The 25,869-nt window shown below is 37.1% G+C and overlaps 1 protein-coding gene across 2 annotated transcripts in view; it reads left to right on the top strand.

Annotated features, from left to right (window-relative positions):
* EXOC2 (exocyst complex component 2) overlaps positions 1-22,910 on the top strand; it is a 128,234-nt gene extending 105,324 nt beyond the window's left edge. For both annotated transcript variants that reach the window (XM_069008219.1, XM_069008221.1), the window contains 5 exons: positions 11,980-12,035; positions 15,070-15,192; positions 17,452-17,513; positions 19,342-19,401; positions 21,343-22,910. In XM_069008219.1, coding sequence (XP_068864320.1) covers positions 11,980-12,035; positions 15,070-15,192; positions 17,452-17,513; positions 19,342-19,401; positions 21,343-21,436 — 395 coding nt within the window. In that variant the 3' untranslated portion in view covers positions 21,437-22,910. The remainder of the gene's footprint in view (positions 1-11,979; positions 12,036-15,069; positions 15,193-17,451; positions 17,514-19,341; positions 19,402-21,342) is intronic.
* The last annotated feature ends 2,959 nt before the right edge of the window (positions 22,911-25,869 follow it).

Genomic DNA, 25,869 nt, shown 5'->3' with positions numbered 1-25,869 from the left:
GCGACTTGCTTTTCCCATTGAATTGGTCATCCTGTATCTTCATGGGGTGCATACAGCTACACTCTTTTGTCTCTGAAACACCTTTTTAAATTGGCATTCTTGTCATGATGTAAATCTTCCTGTGTGGGGACGTCTGGGGGCCATCTGAAGGGGTTAGTCCATGTTGCTGAGTTTGTTCCACACTGACACCACTGTATGTGTGACTTCACTTCTGTAAAGTGAGAGAGGTCTGGGAGTGGCAAGGACCTCCAAGTGTGATGAGTTATCACACTCAGGCTGTTGGAAGCCTATGTCAAAGGGGTACAATTGGTTTCTTTTTTCTTAAGAGACTCACTTGTGAAGAATTTGGAAAATAAATGGAAACAGGTTACAGTACTGGAAATTATATGAGTACCAAGCTTCAGAAGAATGTAGGCACTAGTTTTAAAAGATGATGATGCTCTTCATTTGGCTACCACCCACCAGCTGGTCTGTTTCACAGTTTCTCCATTATTTTCACTCTGAAAAAAAAAATAGGAAGAGAGCTTTTAAGCAGCAGAGCAGTTTCTTGATCAGCATAATCTAAATTTATTTAATGAAAAAACTGTTGAATTTTGTCTTGCCTCTGTTTCTTTTGCCCACAAACCTTGGAAACTTAAGAATGTTCTGTGACCAGGAAAGAGCCATTAAGTTTCCACTCTGGTACATTTCCTGGATACACACAGAATTCACAAACTGCTAAAATCAGTGGGGAACCTAATCATACCAGGGACTGTGCCCTGTTTTCAGCACCTTACCTGTTAGCTTTTAGTAGTCTCTGTTTTATCAAAAGAAAATCCTTTAGCATTAAAATTATTCTTACAGTGGAAATCTAGTGATAGTAGAACTGAGATACATAATGCTATGACTATTATATACTGAAAATCAAAGGGAGCAGAGGGAAGAAATTTGTTAAAAATTTTTCTTCTGGAAAATGAAGCCGCATCCTACAGCGAATGAATTGCTGGTAGATGAAGTTCAGGTAATACTGAGTCATCCTTAGGTGTATTCATTTTTGTGTCAAGAAGGAGGGTTTGTTATATCTTAAGTGTCTCAAGCATGTATTTCATTCTTCAGAACCTGTTTTTTTTTCCATTCAGGAAGAAAAATGGGTTTGGTTTGGATGTTATGTTTTAGTTGGGTGAAATGTCTTTTCTTGTGGTGTAATTCTTTTTTCATCTGCCTCAAACCACCTATTTTAATATCTGATAGTTGTAATTAATTTATACTGTTGGGTTTCCCCTTAAGTCAAGCATATAGCCACTTTAATTCAACAACAGAAAAAAAAGACTCATTATCCCCAAAGCTGTTAATGCTGAAGTAGAAATGGTAAGGTAGTTTTTAAGTAGTGCTAAATCTATAGGGGAGCACACTCTGGCCTTTGAAGTGTTTGTATTCTTGTTCTGACACCAGGTTGCTTTTATGGGTTACAGCCACACATTGGTGGGGCAATTGCACTTGTAGAGCATTGTAAAGGCTGTAGCTCTGCCAGACCATGTTATTATTACTTAAATGACAACAAGAAATAGACAAATTTCTGTGGGTCATATATCAAGTACTGGGTTCATCTAAGGATCATCAATGAATTTCTTTACCAGTGGTGATTTGGGTGAGTTGATACCTGTGTATGCTTAGGTGAAGAGGTGTGAATGGCTCTAAACTCTGAAGTAGGTATTTTTTTTTACATTAGTGCATTGGAGTCTTTAGTTTAAGGGGGTTTGAGGCTTTTTTGTTTGTTGTTCTTTCACCATTTACATTTCTTGTTGCCAGGTTAGCTGGTCAAAATTTGGCTGATTCTGCAATAATTTGAGTAGTTGGACAGTCTTTATGGTCCAATTCTAAGTATGATATGCAGCATCTTTTGGTCAAGACCTTCAGGTCTGAATTGGTAAAATGCTTTTTTGCTGTTTGGTGGAAGAAGTGAAAATAAATCCATCTCTTAACAAAACTCTCCCGAAAACATGCGTACATATCAAATTGGCCTTCAGCTACCTGCACCTCTTTTAAATATTTGATGCTGGCTAACACATTACTCTCCTTCCCAAGTGAAGCACTGTTGGGCTTTGTATTTTCTGTTGCAGTCTTTCACAATTACAGATTTTGCTCCTTCTTAATAATAAAGGAAAATATATTTTATCGCATCCCAGAAGCCATGGGATTTAGGAAAGCAGCAGACCTCTTCAGCTGTCCCTCAGATCATTGTGTGGTTTGAATGGGGTAGCAGAAAGTTCAGAACAGCCTCCGCAGCTTCAATTTTAAAGACATCTTGGTTTGGGCTATGCAAGAAGGCACAGAACCAGCATTACTCTCTTAGTGTTTTGCTCTTGTAGACTGAAGTTCATGCATAGGCACCGGTATTAATCACAGTATTGGCAGTCTTTAGAGCTCCTGCTCCTCCAAGGCAGCTGAAACAGAAACTTTCAGGTTCTTTGTATGTCATGGCATAATTTCTATTGATTGAATTAGAATAGTTCAAAGACTACAGGTAACATAAGTCTGAAAAGCCTTCACATTTAATATTTTTAGAAATTAGTTTTGTGGCTACTTATGTCAGGTTCTTCTAATGACATTCACTGTGTTAGATCAACATAGTACCATGGCTGAAACTAAGTGCAAGATGACTAATTCAAAGATGTAACGTTCTGGCCTTCAGATCTCAAAATATTTAGGAAGGTTCTGACTTTGCACGATCAGCCTCTTCCCTTGCTTCAGAACTGTTGTTCAGAACTTCCCCACATAGGTTAACAGTAATTTCTTCATTAAATTTCAATTACTGATAGCTATTTTTTAGGTCACTATTAGTTCTTGGGACTTCTTCACAGATTCCTAAGGCACTCTATATTTATAATTACTGTGAGCTATGCAGACAAGAATTTCAAGAAAACATTAATCTGATCCACAGTTTAATTAGTATGGAGCTGGTAAGAACAATAGATTTATCAAAACATTTTCAGTTTTACCGAGAAAAACCTGCTAATGAACTATTTATAGCACACTTTTATCTATTTTTGTCAGTAGTCTAAGGACTTAGGACAAATGGGTTAAAAAACAGGAAATGTGGTTAAATAAGTGGGTAATCTCTCCAGAGAGTTTCCAGTTTGCCTACACATTCACATTTTCTTCTTAATGTACTTTCAAAACAACATTAAGTACAGTACCTTGAAATCCATCTCCGTTTAAAGGAGGGAATGTTTCCAGCAATAGCAGGAAGTGGCCTAGTGAGAAATTTTACATTCTTGTTTAAATTGAAGTGAGATTCTGGAGTCCCTGTTTTCAAGTGGTTTTTTTCTGCTTTAATGACAATGGAGCAGTTGCATGACATTTAACTTGGCTCAGGTGTATCGTATGGATCCATAAAACTCTGTGAATGCTGTAATTATATCTTGTTCTAGACTGGTTTTAAATAATTACTTTCCTCTAACTTACCTTTTTATTTTATATGGTGCTGTATTTACTTGTTAATATACTATGCACACATTTTTAAAAATACATATAATCCTGTTTGAAGGTTGTAGAAATAATGTTATTAATCAGACTGCATAAATCTTACTGTGAAGTAAGGAATTTACTGAACATGATAATGTCCATTTAATTCTCTTAGAGGTGGTATCTGTATTTCTTTGGGCGAAGCAGAAGTAATAAGTAAATGAAAGTCATTATTTGCAATGCTTATTATTTGGTTTTTGACAGCTGCTAATTATTAACTTTTTTAAAATCAACTTGAAAAATATTAGTGAGTCAAAATGAGGAGGGAATATAATAAACAAATAAAGCCACTTAGGTGGTGGTAAAGGTTGTGACCTGGTGGAGCTCCTGTATTTTTAGAGCTACTGCCAGGTATATGTTCTGCTCTAAGCATCCTGCAAGCAGTTTTCTGGAAATGTTTTTGTCCAGGACAAACAACAAAGCATGATAGCAAATGTATTTTTAGTAATTAGGAAGAAACAAGCAGGCTTGTCTATCTGCCTTAATTTAGAAAACATGCCACTCGTAGTACCGTTATCTGAAGCTGATTTCCTATCAACTGTCTTTTAAGGGAGAAACCTTTGTGCTGCTGTAAAGAACAGAGGTGAGCTGCTTTGGTATGTCCATGGGGAAATTCCAAAGTCACATCTCTACATTTTTTAATATATATTTTTTTTAACATCTGTGGGGTGTCAGGTTAGATGCTATCACTGTGTGGGTGGGGGCACTTCAGTAAAATAGCATGACATACTCATGTACCGGTGCTGTAGTTCATGAAAGGCTCATGCCTGCAAACAAGTTAGGTTTCTGTCTATTCCATGGTTCAGGGACTATCTTGAGAGGTGTAGGCTGCTTGGAAATTAAAAGACTACTTTTCTAAATGAGGTATCACATTTACTGTAGTAATTGCAAATAGTTGCTAGCTTTTAAAATAATTTTCCAGAAACATTAAATAATTTAGGGCATTTTCTAATGAGGCAAATATAGTTTATTGTTCTGAGAACATAGAAAATTTAACAGACTGTCAGTCACATTAAACTTTCCCTGGTTATAAATATTAAATTTCTGAATAGTTTTGGGGGCCAATGCTTTATTTCAAATGCATTTAATGCAGCCTCAGGTGTGCTGTGCTGTTGGTCCTCATAGATAGCAGATGTCACCCTGTTTCATGTTATCCTGGGTGCTTGATTCGAAATCCAAATTGCTTATATTTTTTTTTTTTTCCTCAAATCCAAGTTAAGTGCTCAGAAGAATTCAAGTAATATGTTTATTCCTTCATATAAGGAATATTCCTTGATAAATACCTTCACAATGCCAACACAGTGTAAACTGGTTTTTGTTATATGTACTTCACGGTCCAGTAGCCTGAGTCCTGAAATATTTTACATGTAAGGTACATTATAAGTCATGTTTATTTGGAATCCTGCACCCTAAAAATAAAAATATTTTGGTGTTCATTTGAATTTTCACTTTTAGTCTGTGCTGCTTCCTGTTCATTTCTTGGGATAAGGTAGTTGATAGATCTTTACCTTGTTGATAGATGGAGGTGTCTCATCCATAAGTATGGGAAGCCTGGAGTTATCTGTAGATCTCTTAAATTAAAATTTTTATACCAAGACGCATTTGCACAGATAACCTTTTTTAAAATTGTTCCAGCAGCTTTTGAATGGAGGCAGTGCTGACTGCTGTACTGACCTGCTGTGACCTCAGTGTTATACTCTGTAGAACCTCTTCCCCCTCCCACCTCTCCTGCCTTACCTGTTTATATTTTGGGTTTTCAGAAAGAGATTACTTGATTTTAGCTGGAAGTTATTGTTCAGGTTATATTGAAAAGTGGAATTCTGTGGTGTGTGTTGGGCAGCTTGGTTTGTCAGGAGGCATCCATCTAAGCTTGAAATTCCCACATGGACTGCACAGGGCAGGACAGTGCTCACTTGGTGTGTTGCAGAGCACACTCTGCCTTTTCAAGGGCTGCAGAAATACAAATAATTGTCTGCCATCCCAAAAGGAATCCTGCTAGCCCATAGCACTGCTTCTGTAACAGGAAGTGCATTGAGGAAGAGTGTGACCACACTAGAAATGGTGCCAGGATCATTTTAGTTAAAGCAGGTATTAAATACTGCTGTTGCAGCTGTGATGCAGCCAGAACCTAGAGGAAATTTAACAGTTAAAATCAGACTGTTTAAAGAAGTTACATGGCTTTGTGGATACCATTCATTAGTTTCTTTTTTAATGTGCACTATGCAGCACTGATTAACGACTTGCAGTAGATGTGTGCAGCTTTTTTTTTCCAGCAGTTTCACATAGCAGATTAAAAACTTACAGAAGAGCTGCAGGAGTTTAACTGACATGCAGTTCAGAATGCTGCATGTGTGAGCTGCTGTAAAGTTTGGCATGATATATCTGAAGCTTGGAAATTAACATTTCCAATATCGATTTGCTTAAATCTGGCAATAGGATGTAATGTAACTGAAAAGAATATATATTAAAAAAAGAAAAAAAATAAAGCCAGTTCCTCCTTTAGAACAGAGCAGATTAAATACTTTTTTCCATTCACCCTCCTCTAAATTTACTATCAGAGTAGCAAATGAAATGTCCAGGAAAATGCAGGTATTGGTGTTCTGCAGCTGGGTATGAAAAATATTAATCTAATTAATATAATTTGGATCACCAAATTCTGTATGTGATTATTTTTTCAGGAAAGTTTTCATTATAAAGTAATCACAAAAAAAAGAGGTTTCAGACTGTTACTGGCAGAACCCACCGAACAGAACAATAAATTGTAAAAAATACTGCATACAATTGGATGTGTTTTAAAATGCAAAATTTCAGACTCCCAGGCATCAGTTTTCCTATCTCTACCAAGTCATGTTCAAGCCTCAAAGCCAACAATTTTAGTGCTATCTTTTCAGAAGCACTAAGAGATATTGCTACCACCAGCAGCAGTTGCTTGCCCAGTTAAGTACTGACCTCCTACAGAACGCTCTCTGTTTTTCCCTAAATTGGTGGCTCTGTGCCTACCCAACACTCATTTCTGTTTCAGTCCCTCAGAGCTTAGATTTCTAGTAAGTCAGTCAATTCAGTTGTGAAACAGGACTGGTAGCTTAGTCAATGTATTACGAACTCTTCAATCTTCTCAGCTTTATTTAAAAAAAAAAAAAAGAAAGAGTGACAGCTGTCAAACTGTAAAATTTCCTGTGGATGGCTTTTCTAGCTCCTCCACAGAGGAGCAGTAGCTTTCAATAATCCTGCATGATTTCTCTTTAACCAAAGTTACCACAGGACTTTCTTCTTTTCTTTTAACCCTTCATAGCATCTCATCCTCATGTCTGGTTTACTGCTTGATAAGCAGAGGTACCTGCTGACATCACCTGCTTTTTCTAAATGGTTCTGTGCATTTATCTTCCTCTCCTTCTTGCATGAGTGGCAAGCTAAAAGGCTGATTTGGTGAGAGGCAGCAGCAAGGTTGGATTCCCAGTAGCCAAACTCAAATGAGGTTCCAATCTCACAAGAGTTAAAAATATGCCCAACCCAGTATGCCTGGGTTAAAATTTCCCGTGTTTCAGTTGTCCTCACTGAACTTCAGTTCATTCTTTGAACTCTTGAGTCTGCAGAAGGCTTAAAAAATGTTTGAAGCTCATATCTTCCCTCACTATCAATTTACTGTAGAAGGACTGGGAACATTTGAAGACCCATGTTAGCTTCTGGCACAGAAAAAGCAGCCTGATGAGTTCCGTTTTACTGTGTGTGCAAGCTTTGCTCTTTTCTTGCATGCAAGTTTTTGTAGCCTCTCTGTGTTTTAGAATTACACATGTGGTATTGGAGTCCCAGCTCTTGCATGCTTACTCAATCACTTTGGGGGTTTCGTAGTATAAAGATGTCATATAAGTACTTGGGGGAAACATATCTCTGAGAACTACAAGTGGGACAGCTGGTAGCACTACACCATCTGAAGATCTCCTGAATACTCCTCCATTGGCAAGCTAAAAGTTTGGTTTCTGTTACTCCTCAGAACCACAAACCTTTTTCCCTTCTGCTTTTCCCATCATTCACAGAGTCATCCTTGCTACGGCTTTACAGTGTTGCTAAAATTGCTTTGAAATGTAGACTGACATATTTAAGTGGAAAAAAAAAAAAGGAATAAAATTAATAGGTGGTGTAAACTGGAGATTAGTGGATAATTTTGTTATATGTCTCTCCAGTAAAAAGTACAGTGGAAGGTCCAGAATTGGAAGATGCTACTCTGAAGTTTCTGTCTGCCATTATGATAGCTGATGGCTGAAATTGTCCTTCATTTTTATGTCTTAAGTCTTCTCATCCATTTTTCTTTAAAGCAATGCTGGGGCTTTTGTTAGTGGCAGCTAGAATTCCAGCAAGTCAGTCTTTGGTATTAAGAATAGAGTGGGAGTGGAATGCATTTATGTTGTAACAGAATAATAACATTTTCCTCAGAGAAATTGCAAGGGCTTGTTGAGCCTTTCTTTAACACATTTCTGTCAGAAGCAATGGAAAGGCATTGTATTTGTGCTTCAATATGCTAAATAAGAGGTATTTTAGACTTAAGAATGTTATGTTTCACTTGATTAGCCTAATAGTTGCAACCTACAGTTACATGGTGCATTAGCTTTCAGTGCTGTATAATAGGACTGGCAGCATGGTGTCCCAAAAACTGTAATTGCGTGGGCTGCTGAACAGTTGTAGAGAAAGCTGCACAAAAATTCTGTTCTAGACAGAATTTTTTCATTTTGAAACGAATTTCACAACAAATTCACAGTTGGATGCCACTGCTTGTATTTCCAGTGAATCATACTCCAGAAGAGTAATACTTTGCTTCAACAAAGACTGCCACAAACAGTGCAGTGATATAAATCAGAAACTGGATATTTTTTAATCGTAACTTTTCAAAATATAGTACGGTTATTAACTATGCCTGCAGGTCCTGACATTCTGATATGTTTGGCTTTGTCTCCACATCCAAAAATTAAGTCCTTCACAAATAAGACAAAAAGAAGGGCTGGGAAATACCCGTTTTGCTTATATTCTATTCATGGTAGGAAACTGACTCCCCGACAGCAATGGTTGTCATAAAACCACATAATTTCCAGCCTAACTCCACTGATGGTCAATTCATTTATACCTTTCTTTCTTTCTTGTGCCTATATTGTTCTTCCACATGCACAGTTCTCCCTTCTTTCCCTGTCTGGTTCCCCTAACTGGCATTTTTGGAGTGCAATTGCATGTTCTTTCTGTCTTTGGCTTGTTTCGCTTACCAAGACAAGGTCTTTGAGGTTATTAAATGCTGCAATTAAGGTAACTACAATTTCATATACATGGACTGTCTCTAAACTGCATAGCTTTGCACTGTTTGTGCTGAATTATTTGCTCTTAAATTGTAAAACTTGTCTAAGAAACTGAGGCAATGTTTGTGCTGATACTGATCCCTGATCCTGAAGTCACTGCAGGACTGAGCCTTCTGTGAAAGGTCAGGAAAACCCTATTTATTTCTTGCAATCCCAGTAGCACTAATCTCCTTTAAATTCTTAGTTCACCCATTTGTCCTTGTGTGTGGTATAAGAATGAAAGATAAAATATGTCTGCTTATGCTCTTTCACTGAGGTTTAAGTTAACAATTTTATCATGCAGCTGGGATAGGCTAGCAATATGCAATACTAAGCTACTGCTACTTCATTTTTGTCATAGTGTCCATCTCCATTCCATTTACTCTATTCATTCTGAGCTCTGACATAAATAACCATTTTAGCTTAGCTGTGCACCATCAGACAACGGCATTCAACACCTGGAGCTAATGTTGCTGATATTATTATGTCATGCTTTTAGAAATTAACAGTTCTTATGTAGTTATAACAGTTATGGCAACTCAGTGACTAACTCTTTATGAAATATGTTATGGAAGGTTTCTGCAGACATAGTGATAGCCAACTTTTACCAGTACAGCCAAAAGCTGTTTAATTTGAGTGCTCACAGCAGCCAACAGAATTAGCAGCTCCTACCCTGAGCCAAGTTGCGTGAATGCATGAGAAGAGGCACGCTACCTCGGGGGTTTAGGTGGGATAAGTGGGAAATGAGGATTCTTCCTTGGAATCACAACACCCTCTTACACAACCCACTTCAGTCTCTATCCACTCTGGCTTTTCACTTACCTCCTTGGTAACTCTTCTTCCCAGCTCAGCCTGCTGCCCACCTCTGCAGGAGACACACGTGCCCTCTTTGTTTGACATGGCAGCCCCCTCTCTGTACTTTCCTACAGCTCCCCAGCAGTAGCAGGGTTTGAGTGAGATACTTCATTAGGGAACACTCAGTTGGGCCAAAGAAATGCTGCTTAGGTCATGACTGAAATTTGGTTTGACTGAGGAACATGCCATGACAGTGCTCCTGGAGAAGGGAGACTGTCAAAGTCTTAATTTTGTGCAGCATTTGTGCAAAAGTAAAATCACAGTTTCCACATGAAAGATCCCACTGTCACAAGATGAGGCTGGTAGGCAGACAAAAGCTGAATACCACATAGGTTTACAGACCAAAAGCAACACTCTGCACCCTGAGGTTAATTGCAAATCAGCTCCCAGATTCACCCTATACCTCATGATGTGATTTGCATACCATCGTTCAGGGTCTGGTCAAGTTGTATTTGCTTCTGGGATGTGATAGAAATTTTTCCCTCTATGATATGAAGCATGCAGGGGACTTAAACAGGGGCAGAATGAAGTAAAAGAAGGAAAACAGTAGAAGAGGAAAAAGGAAGGGGGTGTTGCATTTCCACATATACCTGTGATCTTTTGGTGTGGTTCAAGTATTGGTGTGTACCATTCTTGCTTTGTTTTGCAAGGTTACAGGGCAGGAGAAAAAAAAGTCAGTTTCATAAAATTTCTGGTATTGCTTTATTCCTCCCTCACTTTCTTGCTAAGATGAAAGAAATTTTAAATTTGCAACCTAGTGTACAATACTGTTTGACTTGTCTTTGGGTTAATTTAAATGGAAAAAAACTACTGAGATTTTTCAAGGAGAATAATAAAGGTAAAGAAAAAAGGCACTAGAGATGTTTTGGAATGTGTGGAGAAAGGCTTGTGTTTTTCTAACGCCCAGGCTATGTCCCATTGCACATCCTAGATATTTGTTCCTCATGCAAGTGGATCCTGTTGTCTTTGAGTCCTACTATTATAAAATGTTTGTCCGTAATTGTCTAACAAAGAGAAGTGTCACCTTTTTAGATCTTGAGGCAAGTTGTGGGACCAATGGTTAAAGATGTGAGCATGACTGAGGTGGCAGTTGTGAGACATTACTCTTCTCACAGAATAACTTGTTCTGATGATCTTGGGTAACCCCTTTTAAAGCTGTTTTTTGTAGCAGGACTAAGTTGTACATTGGTGTTATCTGAGGAAAGGTGGAGCAAGTAAGATGAACTGATTAAAGGTTCACTTTGTAATTTTTATAGCAGCAGCCTTAATCACACTGTGATCTTCAAGCTGTGTGGTTTCACCAGTCTTTATCCATGATTCTCATATTTTACTGTCAACTGAATATATTGAAGGGAGTGATGTGGTCATTGCACTTTCTCTGATTTGTGCTAGAATAATCCAAATCAGAAGTTGAGGTCATGTGGATCAGTAACCCTTTCTCATTATTTTGTACTTCCAGCATTTATACATGCTTTAATGAGTTAAATGCTTGCTAATTTTCCTTTGCCTACAAAGTGAAGGGGCCATAAAAACAAGTGAGGCAGTTTTAGATTTTTGTCTATTTTAAATCTTGGATGACTGGAGTACAGGCCAGGAAAGTTACAGAATTACAGCAGCAGAGAGTACTAAGAGCCTGTCCTAACTAAAGCACACCCTGCTGGATGTTCTTCTGTTTAGAATTCACTTCTTAGTATAAATTGACAAGCATTTCATAAGCTTGGCAAGAAAATGCTTATTTGACTTCTCTACCCTCCCCAAAAGGAAATTTCTACTAAGGCATGACATCTCCCATAAACTGCCATGAGTAATATATTCTGAACCGCATTCAGAGAAACAAGTCCTTGCTATTCCTAGCTATAATAATTCACAGATAGAGAAGCTGATAAAGTAATAAGCTCTTGAAGACTGTTATACAAACAAAGCCTCTGGTCTTTGTTCTTTAGAACCTAGCAAATTGTGGTGCATGTTATCTGCCATGGCAAAACATCCAGAATATATTTTTAATAATGCTAGTTTTTTGTTAAATTGCAAAGTTGGTGAAATTATGTTGCTAGAGAAGAATACTAAAACAGGAACCTACTGACTTTCTTTAACCTTCTGCTGTAAGGAAATGTGCCTTTCTCCATTTGATTTGAAAAAGGAAATAGACTGGTGGTGTGGCTATGGAACTTTCTCTTTCTGCCTCTGATTGCAAAAGTAGTAGTAAAAAATGAAAATAAAAAGTACAGTATTGAACAGTAGAATATTATGGTATTGTTGAGACAACAGAATGAAAGTAATTATTTTGTTTGTTTTGTTTCAGGTGTCAGAAACTATTTGAAAGAAGCACTAGTGAATATCATTGCTGTGCATGCAGAGGTGAGGAGAAACTTCAGATTGTTTCGTGCTTATATTCATATGATTTCATTGTATTTTTCCTGCTAAATCCTGCCTTTCACCAGGGTTTTTCACCCTTTTGTTGAAGTGTCTTCATTACAGATGTGTTTTAGATTAGGTTTAGCCAGCCTGTTACGGCAGCTGATAACTTTTTTTTATGGGCAGAAGGAGATGAGCAGTTCCTGTTTATCCTCAGTAACACTCCGTTACACCTTTTTGTTTCCATTATCTGATAAAGAGGAAAGCCAAATTCTAAAGCTAAATTCTCCCTTTCCATGCAGATAATATATAGATATATAGGTAGTTATGATGCTCTCTTTCTCTGATTACCTTTCTTTTCCAAAACATCTGTAAATGAACTTCTGTTTCACCTTGAAAGAAATGTTCAACACATGCAACTCAGAGTGAAAATCCAACAGTCTTCTACATACAATGGAAACAGGAAAGCTAAACTCAGAAAGTTTTATAGTCTCTGTACAGCACAAATAGTGCTTGAAATACTTAGATGGGTAATGGCTACCTAGGCTAGGGAGTGCATGCTAAAACATTACTTATAATGTAATAAGCTTGGAGGAGCTGCAATTATTTAGCCTTTTGTGATAATATGCAGGAATTTTCTATGGTTCTTTATATCAGAGCCTGTGTTTTACATAATCATTCCTTCTAATCATCAAGAGTGTTAACAGAATACCATTGCTCCTGGTAGAAGCATTGGTAATAATATTACTCTTACCTTCCAAAATACCACAAGTATGGCTGCTCTACCTTTTCCCTGTAATTAAAATATAATGAGATTCACTTGAGGATTCTACTTATCTTATTACTTCTTAAATTACAAGGATTCATATAAAGCAAAATATTTCAGGAACTTCAAATTTGCCTTGCAGTGTTTTTGATACAATTTCAGTATTAAATTATAGCATAAGCATTTACACAGAAGCATCGTGATTTTACCAAATGCTTCCAAATGAGGGAATAAGAAACACTAAAAACATATACCAACATGGTAATAGTTTTTAATATTGTTTTACAGGGTAGTGGAAATTGATTAAAATGGAAATTAGAGAGTTTGCTTTAAAAAATTCAGAGGCATTTGTGACTTACTGAGCTAGTCTTGTAAACATTCATACTTGTTAAAATGCTGCAGCAGAAGGGTGTGTTGCTGTGCTCTCTTCATTGAGACCGATACTGATTCTGGCCTAAATAGCATTGCCTTGTAAATTTCTAGATGTAGAATATTACAGAAATATGAGAACATGTGTCAAGACGAAACTCCCATTTCCACTGGTGAAATTCTATAAGCTGGGTCAGGTTTAAGTTTAGTTAGCAAGGCTGCAAGTTTCTGTAGTTTGAAACAGCAAAAATTAACCATCAGATGAACAGCAAGGATAGACTGAAATGGAAAGGAAATTGTTTCTCTACTGCTGAATTCAAATTTAGCTGAAATCAAAATAAGGGCTTCTTATTGCAAATTTGTGATGATTCACCCTTGCTGAGAATTATTTTTCCTGGATTCTGTAAAGTAACTTCAAGAGTGCTCATTGCAGGCAGAAATATTCTCTTCTCAGTAGATGATCTTTGGGCATGTTCCTGGTATGTTTGTGTTGAATTGGTCAGCAGTGTTTGGTGCTGAGTAAGATAACCCCTTTCCAGCACTGGTAACAGATGGTAGCTGACATTTATGTGGTCAGTGTACTTAGCCTGTGGTGCAGACCTGCTTTTTGGAATGGTCAGCCTTATGGAATGCCTGGTACACAATTCTTAATTTTAATCACTGAAAACTCTGTAGGAATCTTTCTTTCTTCGGGTTTTTTTTCCTTAATTTATTTTTACACATATGTATTGATATCTTCTGTCAGTTACTAAATGTCCTTGTCAGACATGAGATCTAAACTTTGTGTAAAAGCAAACATATTCTAGCAAAACAATCATTCCACTACTTAATTCTTTAGACCATTTCAAAGCAGAAACTGGGGAAGTGTTTCAAAACTTTATACATTCATTTTCCTTCTTGCACTGCTCCAGTCACACACTTCAGCTTGCATACACCACTCCATACATCACTTCAGCTTCTTGTGTCATCTTCTCTCCCAGCCCTGTGCAGTTTTGTGCAGCTTTATCATCACCTTTAAGCTTTGACACGAGTTTGGTGTGTCTAACCTATAATCTCACTTCCTCCTATATTCCAGCCTCTTGGCCTGCACTTTCCCCAATTCTGTGTAGAAAAATCATACCCTTTTTTTTTTAATCCACCAACAATTTCTCGCTTCTGTAAAGCTCCCTTTAAGGAAGATTGGTCTCTTCATACTTTGCTTCAAGCATAGATCTAATAATTTTGTGTTGCAGTTACTATTCTGAAAGTGCCACTTTAAAAGGTTATACAAATAAGCAGTTAAAAAGGTGGCCTTGATGGATGGGAAAACCAGTAAGGTTTAATTTTTTTGCCAGGGAACTAATAAATGACAGCAGTGGCAGAGTCTAAATGAAAATCCATTGACACTCAGGTACTCTCACAGGCTGTCAAATGTTTATCTCTGCCACAGAGCATAACAACACTAGCCATTCAACAGTGGTCAAATATAAAGGAGTCTAGAAGAAATAGCAAAATATATGGGTAAAAAGTAGCTGAATGTGTAATTGTGTTAGTCACACAACTCTGAATTAAAGGTGCTATCTACAAGACAGCAGTCTGTCAAGTCAAGACAACCACCTGACTACCTGCATCCGTCAGACAAGAGCACATATTTTGAAGTTTAGCTGCTTTTTGGTATTGCAAGGTTATCACATATCATATAGCCAACTTTGCTATTAACAGAGGGGATTGGTCCAAGTGCAGGGCAAGCATCAAAAGACATCCTTCGTATTCTAGTTGCTTTTGAAATTTTTTTGTACATTGATAAAAATGAAGGAGACCTTTCAGTCAAAGAGGTTTATGTTTTTTATTGAAATGTTAGTATTGAAAATGTTTCTGTTAATGTAGATGTTGTGCTCATGGTTCTTCTTTCATAAAACTTAGGTGTTTACCATTTCCAAAGACTTAGTTCCTCGGGTAATGTCAAGGGTTGTAGAAGCAGTCTCTGAAGAACTGAGTCGACTGATGCAGTGTGTTTCATCCTTCAGCAAAAATGGAGCTTTACAGGTACCTGAATACTTTGTATTGTCAAACATCTGAATCTAGAAAACTGAGAGTAACAGAGGTATCATCTGGGTGTTTGTTTGATTTACTGTAGCAGTGAAAGCAAGGAGATAAAAAGGATTAGTTTACAACCTATTTCAGATTTATGGATGAATACCCTTTGGGATACTGGTTCTTGGGTTTGATTATATTTTAGAGTTATCTTTGTGTCAGACAGGATTGAAAGGCTACCTGTATCCTATGAGATAAAAAGCATCATAATGGTATCTCTTTGAAATGTTGTTAAATACTCTCTTTGGCCTGACATAAAAAATTCACTTTAAAAAAAGAAAAAATGTAGTGATATTTTGAGATTTAAAAATCTTGAAAACAGGATGCAGTAGGATCTTGTAAGACTTTGCAGAACTAGTCACTTGTTATATTCTCTCTACAATACCTTGTTGCTGTAACATGGGTAGAATAGCTTTGCTTGCTTTATTTACAGCTAGATTGGTAGTTGTATTTGCTGTTGAGTAAGCTTTAAAGGACTCCAAGAAAAACACCTTTTTTAAAAAAATCCCTTTGAATCAGATTGCTATAGTTGTAACAGAAAAAGAGCAAACTCCCTATTTTCATTGTACATGACAGCATTCTTGCATTATGATAGGAAAATAGTTATCCAGTTGTAAGCCTTATTTTCCAGTTGCTGGTAGTAATGGCATTGGACAGAGAATTAGTATGGGAAGATTCCAGCCGAGTAAGATTGACTCCCTATTTAAAACAAATCCATGAATAACAACAAAGCTATGAATACATCCCTTTTGTCTGACTAAACAACCTACTGTAGGGACTTGCTGCCTAAACCCATATTTGAAAGGGTTTTCTCTCCTTACTGTAAGTTTGTCACTCATGGTCATTTTCTGTTCCTCTGAACATGGAAAATCCTGTCTGACAGACAGCAGCAGTGTGAGAGTCACCAGAGCCTTGTCAGGCTGAACAAAAAATTCTCAATCAAGCCTCACTCTGTGTTCCCATCCCATGACCCACAGTTTTGCCAGGCTCGCCCTTCCACCAGGTTTACTTAGGCTGTGGTACTTGAGAATGGGTTATTGGTACCTCCTAAAATGTAAAAAAGACTCCAGAATCTTAAGTATAGGACTTCAAAAAGTCCAAAACGCTTGAGCTTGGAGCACGGTACAAAAAAGAGGTAAACTATTCTGCATTGCAAAAAGTTATGAGTATAGAATTGGTGGGTGGCTATGTTATATTTTGTGCCAGAAAGTTCTGGCTCTAAAAAACCATTACTTTTAGCTGTCTTCCTACCTAGGGGCAGAGGTGAGGAAAATACCTAGAAGTCAAAGGCTTTCGTTAGAACTGGAATTAGTTGTCTGTGTTGCATTGTTAAAAGTTCTGTTTTGGAAGATTAATGTCACTTGTTGTGTCTAAATGTAGATCAGTTACTGTAATGTCTAACTGGATTAAATTTCATCTTTCTGCTTAAAAGAACAGAATGTGAATTTTTATGAAGTTCACTTTATATTTTTAAATGAAATTACTTAATGATCTCTTGCAGAATGTTTTTATTTCATATAAAAGTTATGATGATAATGATTGCTCTTCAAAGACCAAAGGATGATCTATGAAATTTGTTTAATCTTTGAGTTCAGTCTCCTCCACAGTTTGCCTAAGTGAAAATTAATACTTGAGCACGCAGTACAGTACAGGAATAAAATCCCCAAACTCTTGTGCCCACCTGGCAACGCACAAGAAACAAAGTACAATCATTCTACTTCCTCATCTGATGGAAAAAAATTAATTCAACAGAAGAAGCAAGCATAAAATGTGTATTGACAGACTTTTGTACTTTTGTATTTCCTTCCTCCCTGGCTAAGCAGTGCTGTGAGAAGTTAAGCTCACTGTATTTCACAAAAAAACCCAAAAGTTGCATTCTTCTGTCTTTCTATCACAGTACAGAAAAGGTGGAACAGATTTGAAGATTTAGTGCTGTTACTGAAAGACAAACCAGTGTTTGACTGCTACACAGTGACTACGTAAACAGTTTGGCTTGAATCAAAAGTATGAAATTGTTCCTTTGAGCAGTCTCCTGACAGAGCAGCAAGGCAACAAAGAGTACAGGAAATAAACTGTTAAAAGCCAAGACTGCTTACAACTGCAGTGTGCAATAGTATTTGCCTCTCAAGAAGGTGAAGCTCTGGGATACTGGTATACACTTGGTGAAAGGCCATTGTGTCATTGTTTCAATTTTTGTATTTCTGTCTTTAGGCAAAACTTGAAATCTGTGCATTGAGGGATACCGTGGCCATATACCTAACACCTGAGAGCAAGTAAGATGTGCTGTAATGTCACTTTTTGCAGTGTAATGGCATCCTTGGTAAACATGCAAAAAACACACAATGTAAATTCAGAATGAAGAAATTTTGCTTCGAGTATGTGATCTACTGGGTAAATATACGAAAAACAGATGACTAGCAAGATTTTATCCGTTGAAAGAAAATTGTTATTTTTTTGTTGTTTTTTACTTGGACTTTTAGACACAAACTATTATTTGCCACCAAAAAAAAATTGTAAAACTTCTTAACAGCAGTACAGCTGCTGAGGATAATTATGCTAAAGCCAGACACAAGCAGATGTTGTTGATGAGTTTTATCCATTTTTTTACAGCAATCTCATAAAGCATAAAACAAATAACCTGCCCAGAGTCATGAGAGAGGTTACAGATCCAGACACTGGCAGGGTCCCCTTACAGGGATATGGAGAATTAGGGCTCTCCATAGGCTTATATAATACCCTACTCCTTCTCCACACACCTAATCAGGAAAAGGGAGTTCAGGTTCACACTGTTTCCTAGAATCAGCACCTTCAAAAGGCTTTCAGCAATTTATCATTTCTCACTGAGGCAAGACCAAAGATAAATAGTGTGGGGGACACACACACATTAGTATAAAGGGAGAAGGAAAAGCATTAGCACCAATAGTGGTTGATGCAGCCAAGGCATGTAAAAACAGGCTATGATAGCTGTCAGAAGTTTTGAGTAAAGTTGATTGACTGAAATTTCTAGGTGATTATGGTGAGAATTGGATATGGGCAGATTCATTCATTATTTTAATAACCTTCACTTCTTGTAAGATTTGCATTACGTGTCCCTGCAGGTGGCAATTTGGTCATCTCACCTAATCAACAGTTTTGTAGATCTTGCAAGTCTTAATGTGTCTTCACAGTGTCATAGTGTCCTGTGGTGTCACTGCAATCCAGCTCAGAGTACTCACTTCCCTATTCTGAGTGTCTGATAGTGACAAAGGCCTCTAAAAGAACACTACTTGGCACTGGCTCAGGTTGGATAAAATGGAAACTATATTGTCTATTATCATCGTAGGGCAAAACGCAGTGAACCCTGAAAGATGGAGCATTGTAGAGATTTTTTTATTCCTGGACTTGTCACTAGTAGTAGTTGCCACAGGTCACCATATTAATCTTTTGCTGACAAGACTCTACCTATCTATGCAGGTCCTGCATTGTTCCCTCACTTCCGTTCCACATCTGTTGCCCAGAGTGGGGTGGTAACCCCATCTTTGGAGTTACTCAAAACTTGACTGGATAACGGCCCAAAGAAACCTCCTCTAACCTTGAAATCGGCCCTACTTTGAGATCAGGGTTGGACCTGAAGTCCCTTCCAACCTAAATTGTTCTATGACTCTATGTTACCTCAATGCAAACCTACTGTAATTCTCTTTGTAGGCACCTTTCTGTAAGGCAGAATGCAGTGGCCCTACTAAGCACAGAAAGAGAAAATCGATGTTTTATCTGTTCTTCATACACTGGTGGTCACTTCAGGCAGAAGGCAGGCTGGCCACTGCCTGTTAATTCTTGAACAGTCCAGGATGTCAAGCACAGTCTTAAATCGGCTGCTGTTTTAACATTTCCTGTTGATGTATGATGTACATTGCATTAGGAATGTCAAGATACTTGCTTGACCCCATCACTACTTCATGTTCAATTTGCACATGAATGTCAGGTCTCAGGTAAATATTCTGTCAATTTATTGAAAAAAATTAATGGATAAAATACAGCATTTCTCTGTAGAATTTACAGAGGGAAACTGTAAATGCTGAGTCTTTTACTAGCAGAATATAAGTATTTTTGTTTTCCTTGCAGGTCAAGCTTTAAGCAAGCTTTGGAAGCCTTGCCTCAGCTCTCAAGTGGAACTGACAGAAAGTGAGTACAATACACCTTCCTGTTTCCTTTATGGTCTTTGGAGCCATTGCTTTTTACACTTGTAAGAAAACTTTGTTAGAGGAGGGTTAACTTTCACTGTATTTGACCCTTCCAAATTCCAGAGCAGAGGCCTCTGTTAACAGAGTAAAGAATAAGCTCAGTCCTTGCCTTGTTCATGGGCTATTAAATTACCCAGAAGAGCCAATGGCTTTGTGACATATCCTGCTTGCCCATCCTAGTCTTATCAGTTCAGTGCAGCTTTGTATTTGTCTTGTAGTATCAGTCTATTTTAGCCTTCCTTGTTAATCTTAAGGTTTCTGTGAGTTCCATTGTATTATATGACCGAATTTAGCAGTAATTAAAAAAATGGCCGAGAACAAAGGTCAGGCTTTTGCAAGCTGATACATGGAGAACTCACAAAAATGGCGTGTTTTGTTTTAAAAACAAATAAGGAAGGTCTTTGGCTCTTTCTTAACATCAGGAGGAGGAATTTTGGGCTCTTCCTTTTCCACTATAACAACCTTTGACGAACAGGTTCTGTTGCTGCATCCAGCCTAGTATTTGGTAGTCTATTTTACAAGCACAGCTTAATAAAGAGTGGTATGGTAAAACTAGGACAGATTTGTAATGAGCAGAGTAGTGTAAGTATAAATGGTTTGAACTAGATACTGGTTTCATTGCACTTTCCTGCATCAAATCAGTTTGCGCTTAGCAGTCAAAATTTAGAATATTTTGTAGACACATAAAGAGACTGTTTGTGCAGCTCATGGTCTGTGGGCTGTGCCTTGTTTCAGTTGTCCTCTGTCTGTTTAGTCAAACCTACTCTTCACTAGCCACAAGTCTAAAGATACCTCCTCATCTTACTTAGCTCTTGTGCTTTGTTAAAGTTAGACATCAGTTTTGAGTAAGGACAGATCTTTTAACTCAAATTTTCCAAAACACCTGTAGAAATTTTTTTTTCACTTAGTTACAAGCATCTGAGCTTCATGAGACAGATGAGAATCAAGAACTGCATCATTATTACATCTGCCTCAGAGTTTTGAGTCCCAGGCAGTGCAGAACTTGTTCTGTTTCCCAGGTCATAACATGACAATTGTCATTGTTCCAGGCAGCTCGTTGTAACCTACATGTATTTGTGTAAAATAACACATTTGTGCTCTGAGAGCTGTTTATGTGTGTTCATTGACAATCACTGCTATGATGCTAAGTGATCAACGTGGACACGGTCATCTTCCAGAGGACCCGCTGAGGAAGCAGATACTGATTTTTTGGTTTAAGTTGTTATTCTTGTGCTAGTTTGGGGTTTTTTTGCCACACAGTGTAATTTTTTTTTCTCTCTCTTACTGGCTGTTCAGTAGTGCAGCATGCCAAAGAGTTCAGGTGATACATGTCTGCCCTAGGTGGCTTGTTTTTGAAATGGGCAGAAAGTTCAGAGATCACATTATTCCCTAGAAAAAGGAGAAAATAAAACACCCAGCCAAGACTGTAAAATAACTTAATGCATCTCCACTGTTACAGTAAATATTTTCTACGACAGGCCCATCAATACCACTGCTCCTACACCTCTCATTTGTGGATTATAATAAATATTATTCACTGCACCAGGTACCTTCTTGACAGCTCAGTAGATCTAAATTAACCATTTTTATGCCTCCAAATGAACTCGTACACAGTTTATCTATTAGGGACAAAACCACATGATTGGGGTGAATTAATGTTTCTCCTAGAATAGTCATACTATCTCTGATCTTTCAGTCATGATACTTAAGAGAAATCTACAAAATAACTTCCAAAGACAAGACTGAGAACTGAAATTTGCAATTCAGCTACACAGAAGAAAAGCAGACAGTGTACCTGAAGTCCCAGACAGAATAGTCAAAACTCACAGTAATTGTTCCCTTTTCAGAATCTCCTAAAGTTGTAACTATTTTCCCTTTACAGGTTACTAGAAGAGTTGCTAAACAAATTCAAAAGCAGCATGCACTTGCAACTGACCTGTTTTCAAGCTTCTTCATCAGCCATGATGAAAACATAGACAACAGCACAATGCAGACAAATGTGCTTAAACATTGTCCATTTTTTCTGGACTACTTCAATTCCTTTGAACACCCTAAAGAAAACAAAAGGAATTCCACTGGAAAAGAAATTGAGATACAACTTTTTCAGTAATGTTATGGGATGTCCTGCTGAGTGAGACTTCTGTTCCTATGTACTTCGATAAAATGGCCTTCTGTCTACTGTATTTCACTTTGTCGAGGGAATTAAGTCAATTTTGTTTACATACACATGTCCATGAAGAAATATTCATCGTTGTTCTTCAGTCTCAGTTTCGCTTGTTAAAAATACATTGAAATGTATTTTTAGCAAATGTCACCTTAAATTTGAGTATTACTCATGTTGTTCAGTGTATCAATCTTAATTTCTAGATGTAGAGTAATACTGAAGTGACTGGAAGATTTAAATTCTATAAACTATTGAGAAGTATGTAATGAGCATTGCCCCCTAGAGCTGACTAAAAACTGTCCAGATACCATATTAAGTACACTGCTTCTTTTGCATTTAAAAATGATAACTTTTTTTTTTTCTGTTCTCATCTACAGTTTCAGTGTTTGTAAGTCTGATTTCTTGGGGTCTTTTATTTTCTTGCTTATTTTTAATTAAATATGTTGCTGCCTCTCATGTTTCTCCCTTTTATTGGAATATTGATGGTAACCGTCACATCTGAAATAAGCTCCACTTTCATTGGCAATTAGCAGAAAAGCACTCCGAGTTTATAAGATTAGTAGAAAAAATGTCCAAGTAAAATATTCTTTGGTGTTAAGGAGTAGAATAGTTAATAGCTTCTCACGTAGTAAGGAGAGCACAATATGTAATTTGTTTTGCATCTTCCTTCTTACTCTTCTTGTTTTTTCTTGCTCTTACAGGCTTACTACCACTGTCTTCCTCTTGTTAGTCAGTCCTCTTTTCCTCTGTTCACCACTAGTTATTGGATTTGTATGGGGGGAAATAGGGATTCAGGAGAGAAGAACAGTGTGGCTGCCATTGTTTTGGGGGGTAACAAATCAGTTTAATTTTATAACCAATATCATGGCTGGGAATTAAATAATGCATTAATAATATATTCTTCCTGTAATTAAAGTAATTTTGAATAAATCATTTCATGAATAGTGCATAGTTTTCAAACAATTTTTTAGTGTTAGCTCTTTTCTTTTGCCAGTTCAGTTATGTGCTTTAAAAATACAGTTTACAATTCCTATAATACGTAATTTTGGAGAAAGTTTGATGCACATGTAGTCACTTGTTAAAAAGTTCTGTGTAAGTATTAGCAGCATGTTGAATGGAAGTGTGAGATTTCAAATATATGTTATTATCATTAAGCACCTGGAGCGATGTTGTTTTAATTGTTGTCCGTTCTAAGGTGGTCATAGTCCCAACTGCTGATAGTAACTGAAATAGTCATCCAGTTCTGTAAAAGATTTCACTTCAGAATAATAAAATATTAAGAAATATGGTCATAAGCTCTTCTTGAATCCCTCACTTTCCAAAAAAATGTGATTTCTTTGAATTTTGCTAATCTACCATTTCTGTATTCGTATCAGACATGTTCTAAGTATTGAAAACCTATTCTATTGTCTGTACTGGATTAACACACATTCAGACATCTCTTTATTGTAAGATCATTCTTTTACTCATCTTTTATTACAACAGCTTGTTGCTTGTCTTTAAAACCTGAAGTCAGACTTCTGTGTAGTCTGTAGCAACTTACACTTCAGAACATCTCATTGACGGCAACGAGAATAACGTGGAATCGATCAAAATATTCCTTGAATTCCATCTGATATGAATTAATGTTCACAGTCAAGTCAGAGCACTGCATTTGAATAAATCCAGTTTGTGGATTAAGGAAGTCGGCGAGCATCATGCTGCAACAGGAGGTATTGGAATCCCTTTGCATGGAAGGGGAGTTGGGACTGCTGAGGCTTCATAGCCAATGTACAGCAGGCTGCAGTTCCTCTGAGAAGAAGATTACAAAAAACAAGAAGTGGTCAGTGTGGGTTTTGCAATAAAAAACTGTTAGAAGATACAATTAGGTTTAAAAAGTGTTGTTGAAAGTGGGAAAAGATGGGGAGACCACACCAGAATACACCATCAGTTGCGGCTTGCAGAGAAGAGATACAGCAAGGAAATCAAAGTAACAGAAGTGAAAGGCTCTGACATTTAAAGCAAGGTAAATGCTGAAAACAGTACAAGGGAAAATAAATTGAATTATTACATTAACTTTGAACCTCTAGAAAAATCCAAAATAGATACAAACTGGAAAAAATTGTCATTGAAATAAAAACCTAGAGAGCTTTATTTCTCATATAAGAGAGAAATTTAGGAAGTAATAAGGCTGTATCTCACTAAAAATAGGTAAAGACTTACAAGACTTATATTAAAAATAGGTAAAGACTTACAAGAAGATTCAACCATAAGATGCTGTGTTGAAATATTCAGCCTCTGGAGATAATGAGGCATTCTTCTATTACTATATTTTGACGTGTATTTTGAATAGTCGTGAGTAGTTCAAGAGGTAGGCAGAGAGGAAATAAAAAACAAATGCTGCATCAGTGTAATTAGGGAACAACACAGGAAAAAATATTCTAATCCCCCATAAAAGTGATGGGAAAAAAATAAGGAAAAATCATTACATATCTGGGGGTTAACTTAATGGAATAGCTCAAATAAGTAGCATGAAAGAAGAAATTCTGTTCTGTCTCACTCACAAAATGTTTTTTTAATTGACGTTCTTTAGAAATTGTTTATGAAATGTGCTCATAGTGTGTCATTGTCCAAGTTAAACATCTTCCTATAGCTTTTTAAAAGCCATTTGTTTTAGTAATATAGAAAGAACCACAGTCCTGCTACTTTTCATGCCTGTGCTGAATTTTAAGGATGAGAATAGGCATGAGATGACTGAGGATCGGGCAGGTTGTATTCTGTGTGCTAAACCCCTTGCATCTTCCCAGGACTCTGCCAGTTTAATTTCACTGTATGGCAACAGAGAAGGAAATAAGAAGCAGTTGTGCTTTGCAGGGGGCTTATGGCTGCTCAATAACATGTGACTGTTGGCCTTGTAAAACAGGTCCAATCTCTCAACCTTTGCCAAAATTATTGCATCTCCCTGAAGAGAGAGTACTTTATGGTGAAGGTGAGATTTTTGTTTTGTTTTCTACACAAGCAGCCTTTTGCCATCCAGAGCCAAGGAAACGTTTCTGAAGCAACAGCATGTTTCCCTGCTCTATTGGTAAGTAGTCTGATGCAGATAAAATAGGCCTATAAAAACTAGTGCAACACTGTACAGAACATAAGTCTGGGGAAGAAATGAAAACAATTACTGTTTATTCTGATTCTACTTAAGTTAAAAATGCTCTTATGTATGTTCAGGAAAAAAAGAGAGTAAGTCTTGATTGTTGATATAAAGGCAGGTATAATGGCAATATTTTTTAAATCATGATAGAAGAATTTCGTGGAGCTCTTCGCTGAACCTACTAAATGACAAAATCCCTCCTCTGCAAAAGTCTTAATACTTAGCTAAGCACTGCCCTAGGAAATTTATTGTAGAGATATTCACAAACTCAACTCCTTTTTAACACTGAATGTACTGAAATTAAAATCCTCCTTAATGTTGAAGGTACTGATAGACATTTTCTGTTTCTAATCCAAGAGAAGATAGAAGATTGCAGTTTCCTAGATACAGTTTTGGCCTCATGAAGAAGGAAGCTTCAAGAATCTTTTGCCATGGTTACCATGATCATCAGAGATAGTCCTGCACAGGGGATTTATACTTCCAAACCTACTGCCAGACCATATTTAAGTCAACTCCAGACAACAGCTTTGGATATGTCCAGCTAAAATACTCTTAGCTGTGTTTTTCCTGACGATATTAAATAGTACAATATTGATTGTATCAATGGGTGCAAATACTGATCTTTGTATCCAAGCAGATTTCTGGACTCACTAGAAATGAGGGGGTTTACATGTTTTCCACACTATAAACATCACAGCTATTTTGCTCTTTTCATTCTATAACATATATAAAAATTAGAAGGAAAAGATCTTTAACCTCATCAGGACACATTGAAACTGAAAATTGAATGCAGTGCCCCTGCAGAAGCCTGAGTTTCAGAATCCACATCTGGATCTTTAACCTTGCAAAGTTTTGGCTCTATGGATTTGATTGATCAGGTGCATCTTATCCAGGGATAGAAGGAGAGACCCCTGAGGGACACATAGTATCTGCAATCTGTTTCTGGTTTTCAGGAACTGTAGTTCCTGCATGGCACTTAAAATTTTAGCATCAGTCAGGAGTTAGTAATAGACTCTGACTACTGTCAAAACAAGCTATAGCACATGCATTAAATATGATTTGAATTAGTCACGCTTTCAGATAGATTGAAATATTTGGAAATTTGTTAAACATAATGA

The sequence above is a fragment of the Aphelocoma coerulescens genome, chromosome 2 (assembly GCF_041296385.1).
Source record: "Aphelocoma coerulescens isolate FSJ_1873_10779 chromosome 2, UR_Acoe_1.0, whole genome shotgun sequence".
NCBI classification, from domain to species: Eukaryota; Metazoa; Chordata; class Aves; order Passeriformes; family Corvidae; genus Aphelocoma; species Aphelocoma coerulescens.
This window is presented reverse-complemented; position numbering and strand designations above follow the sequence as displayed.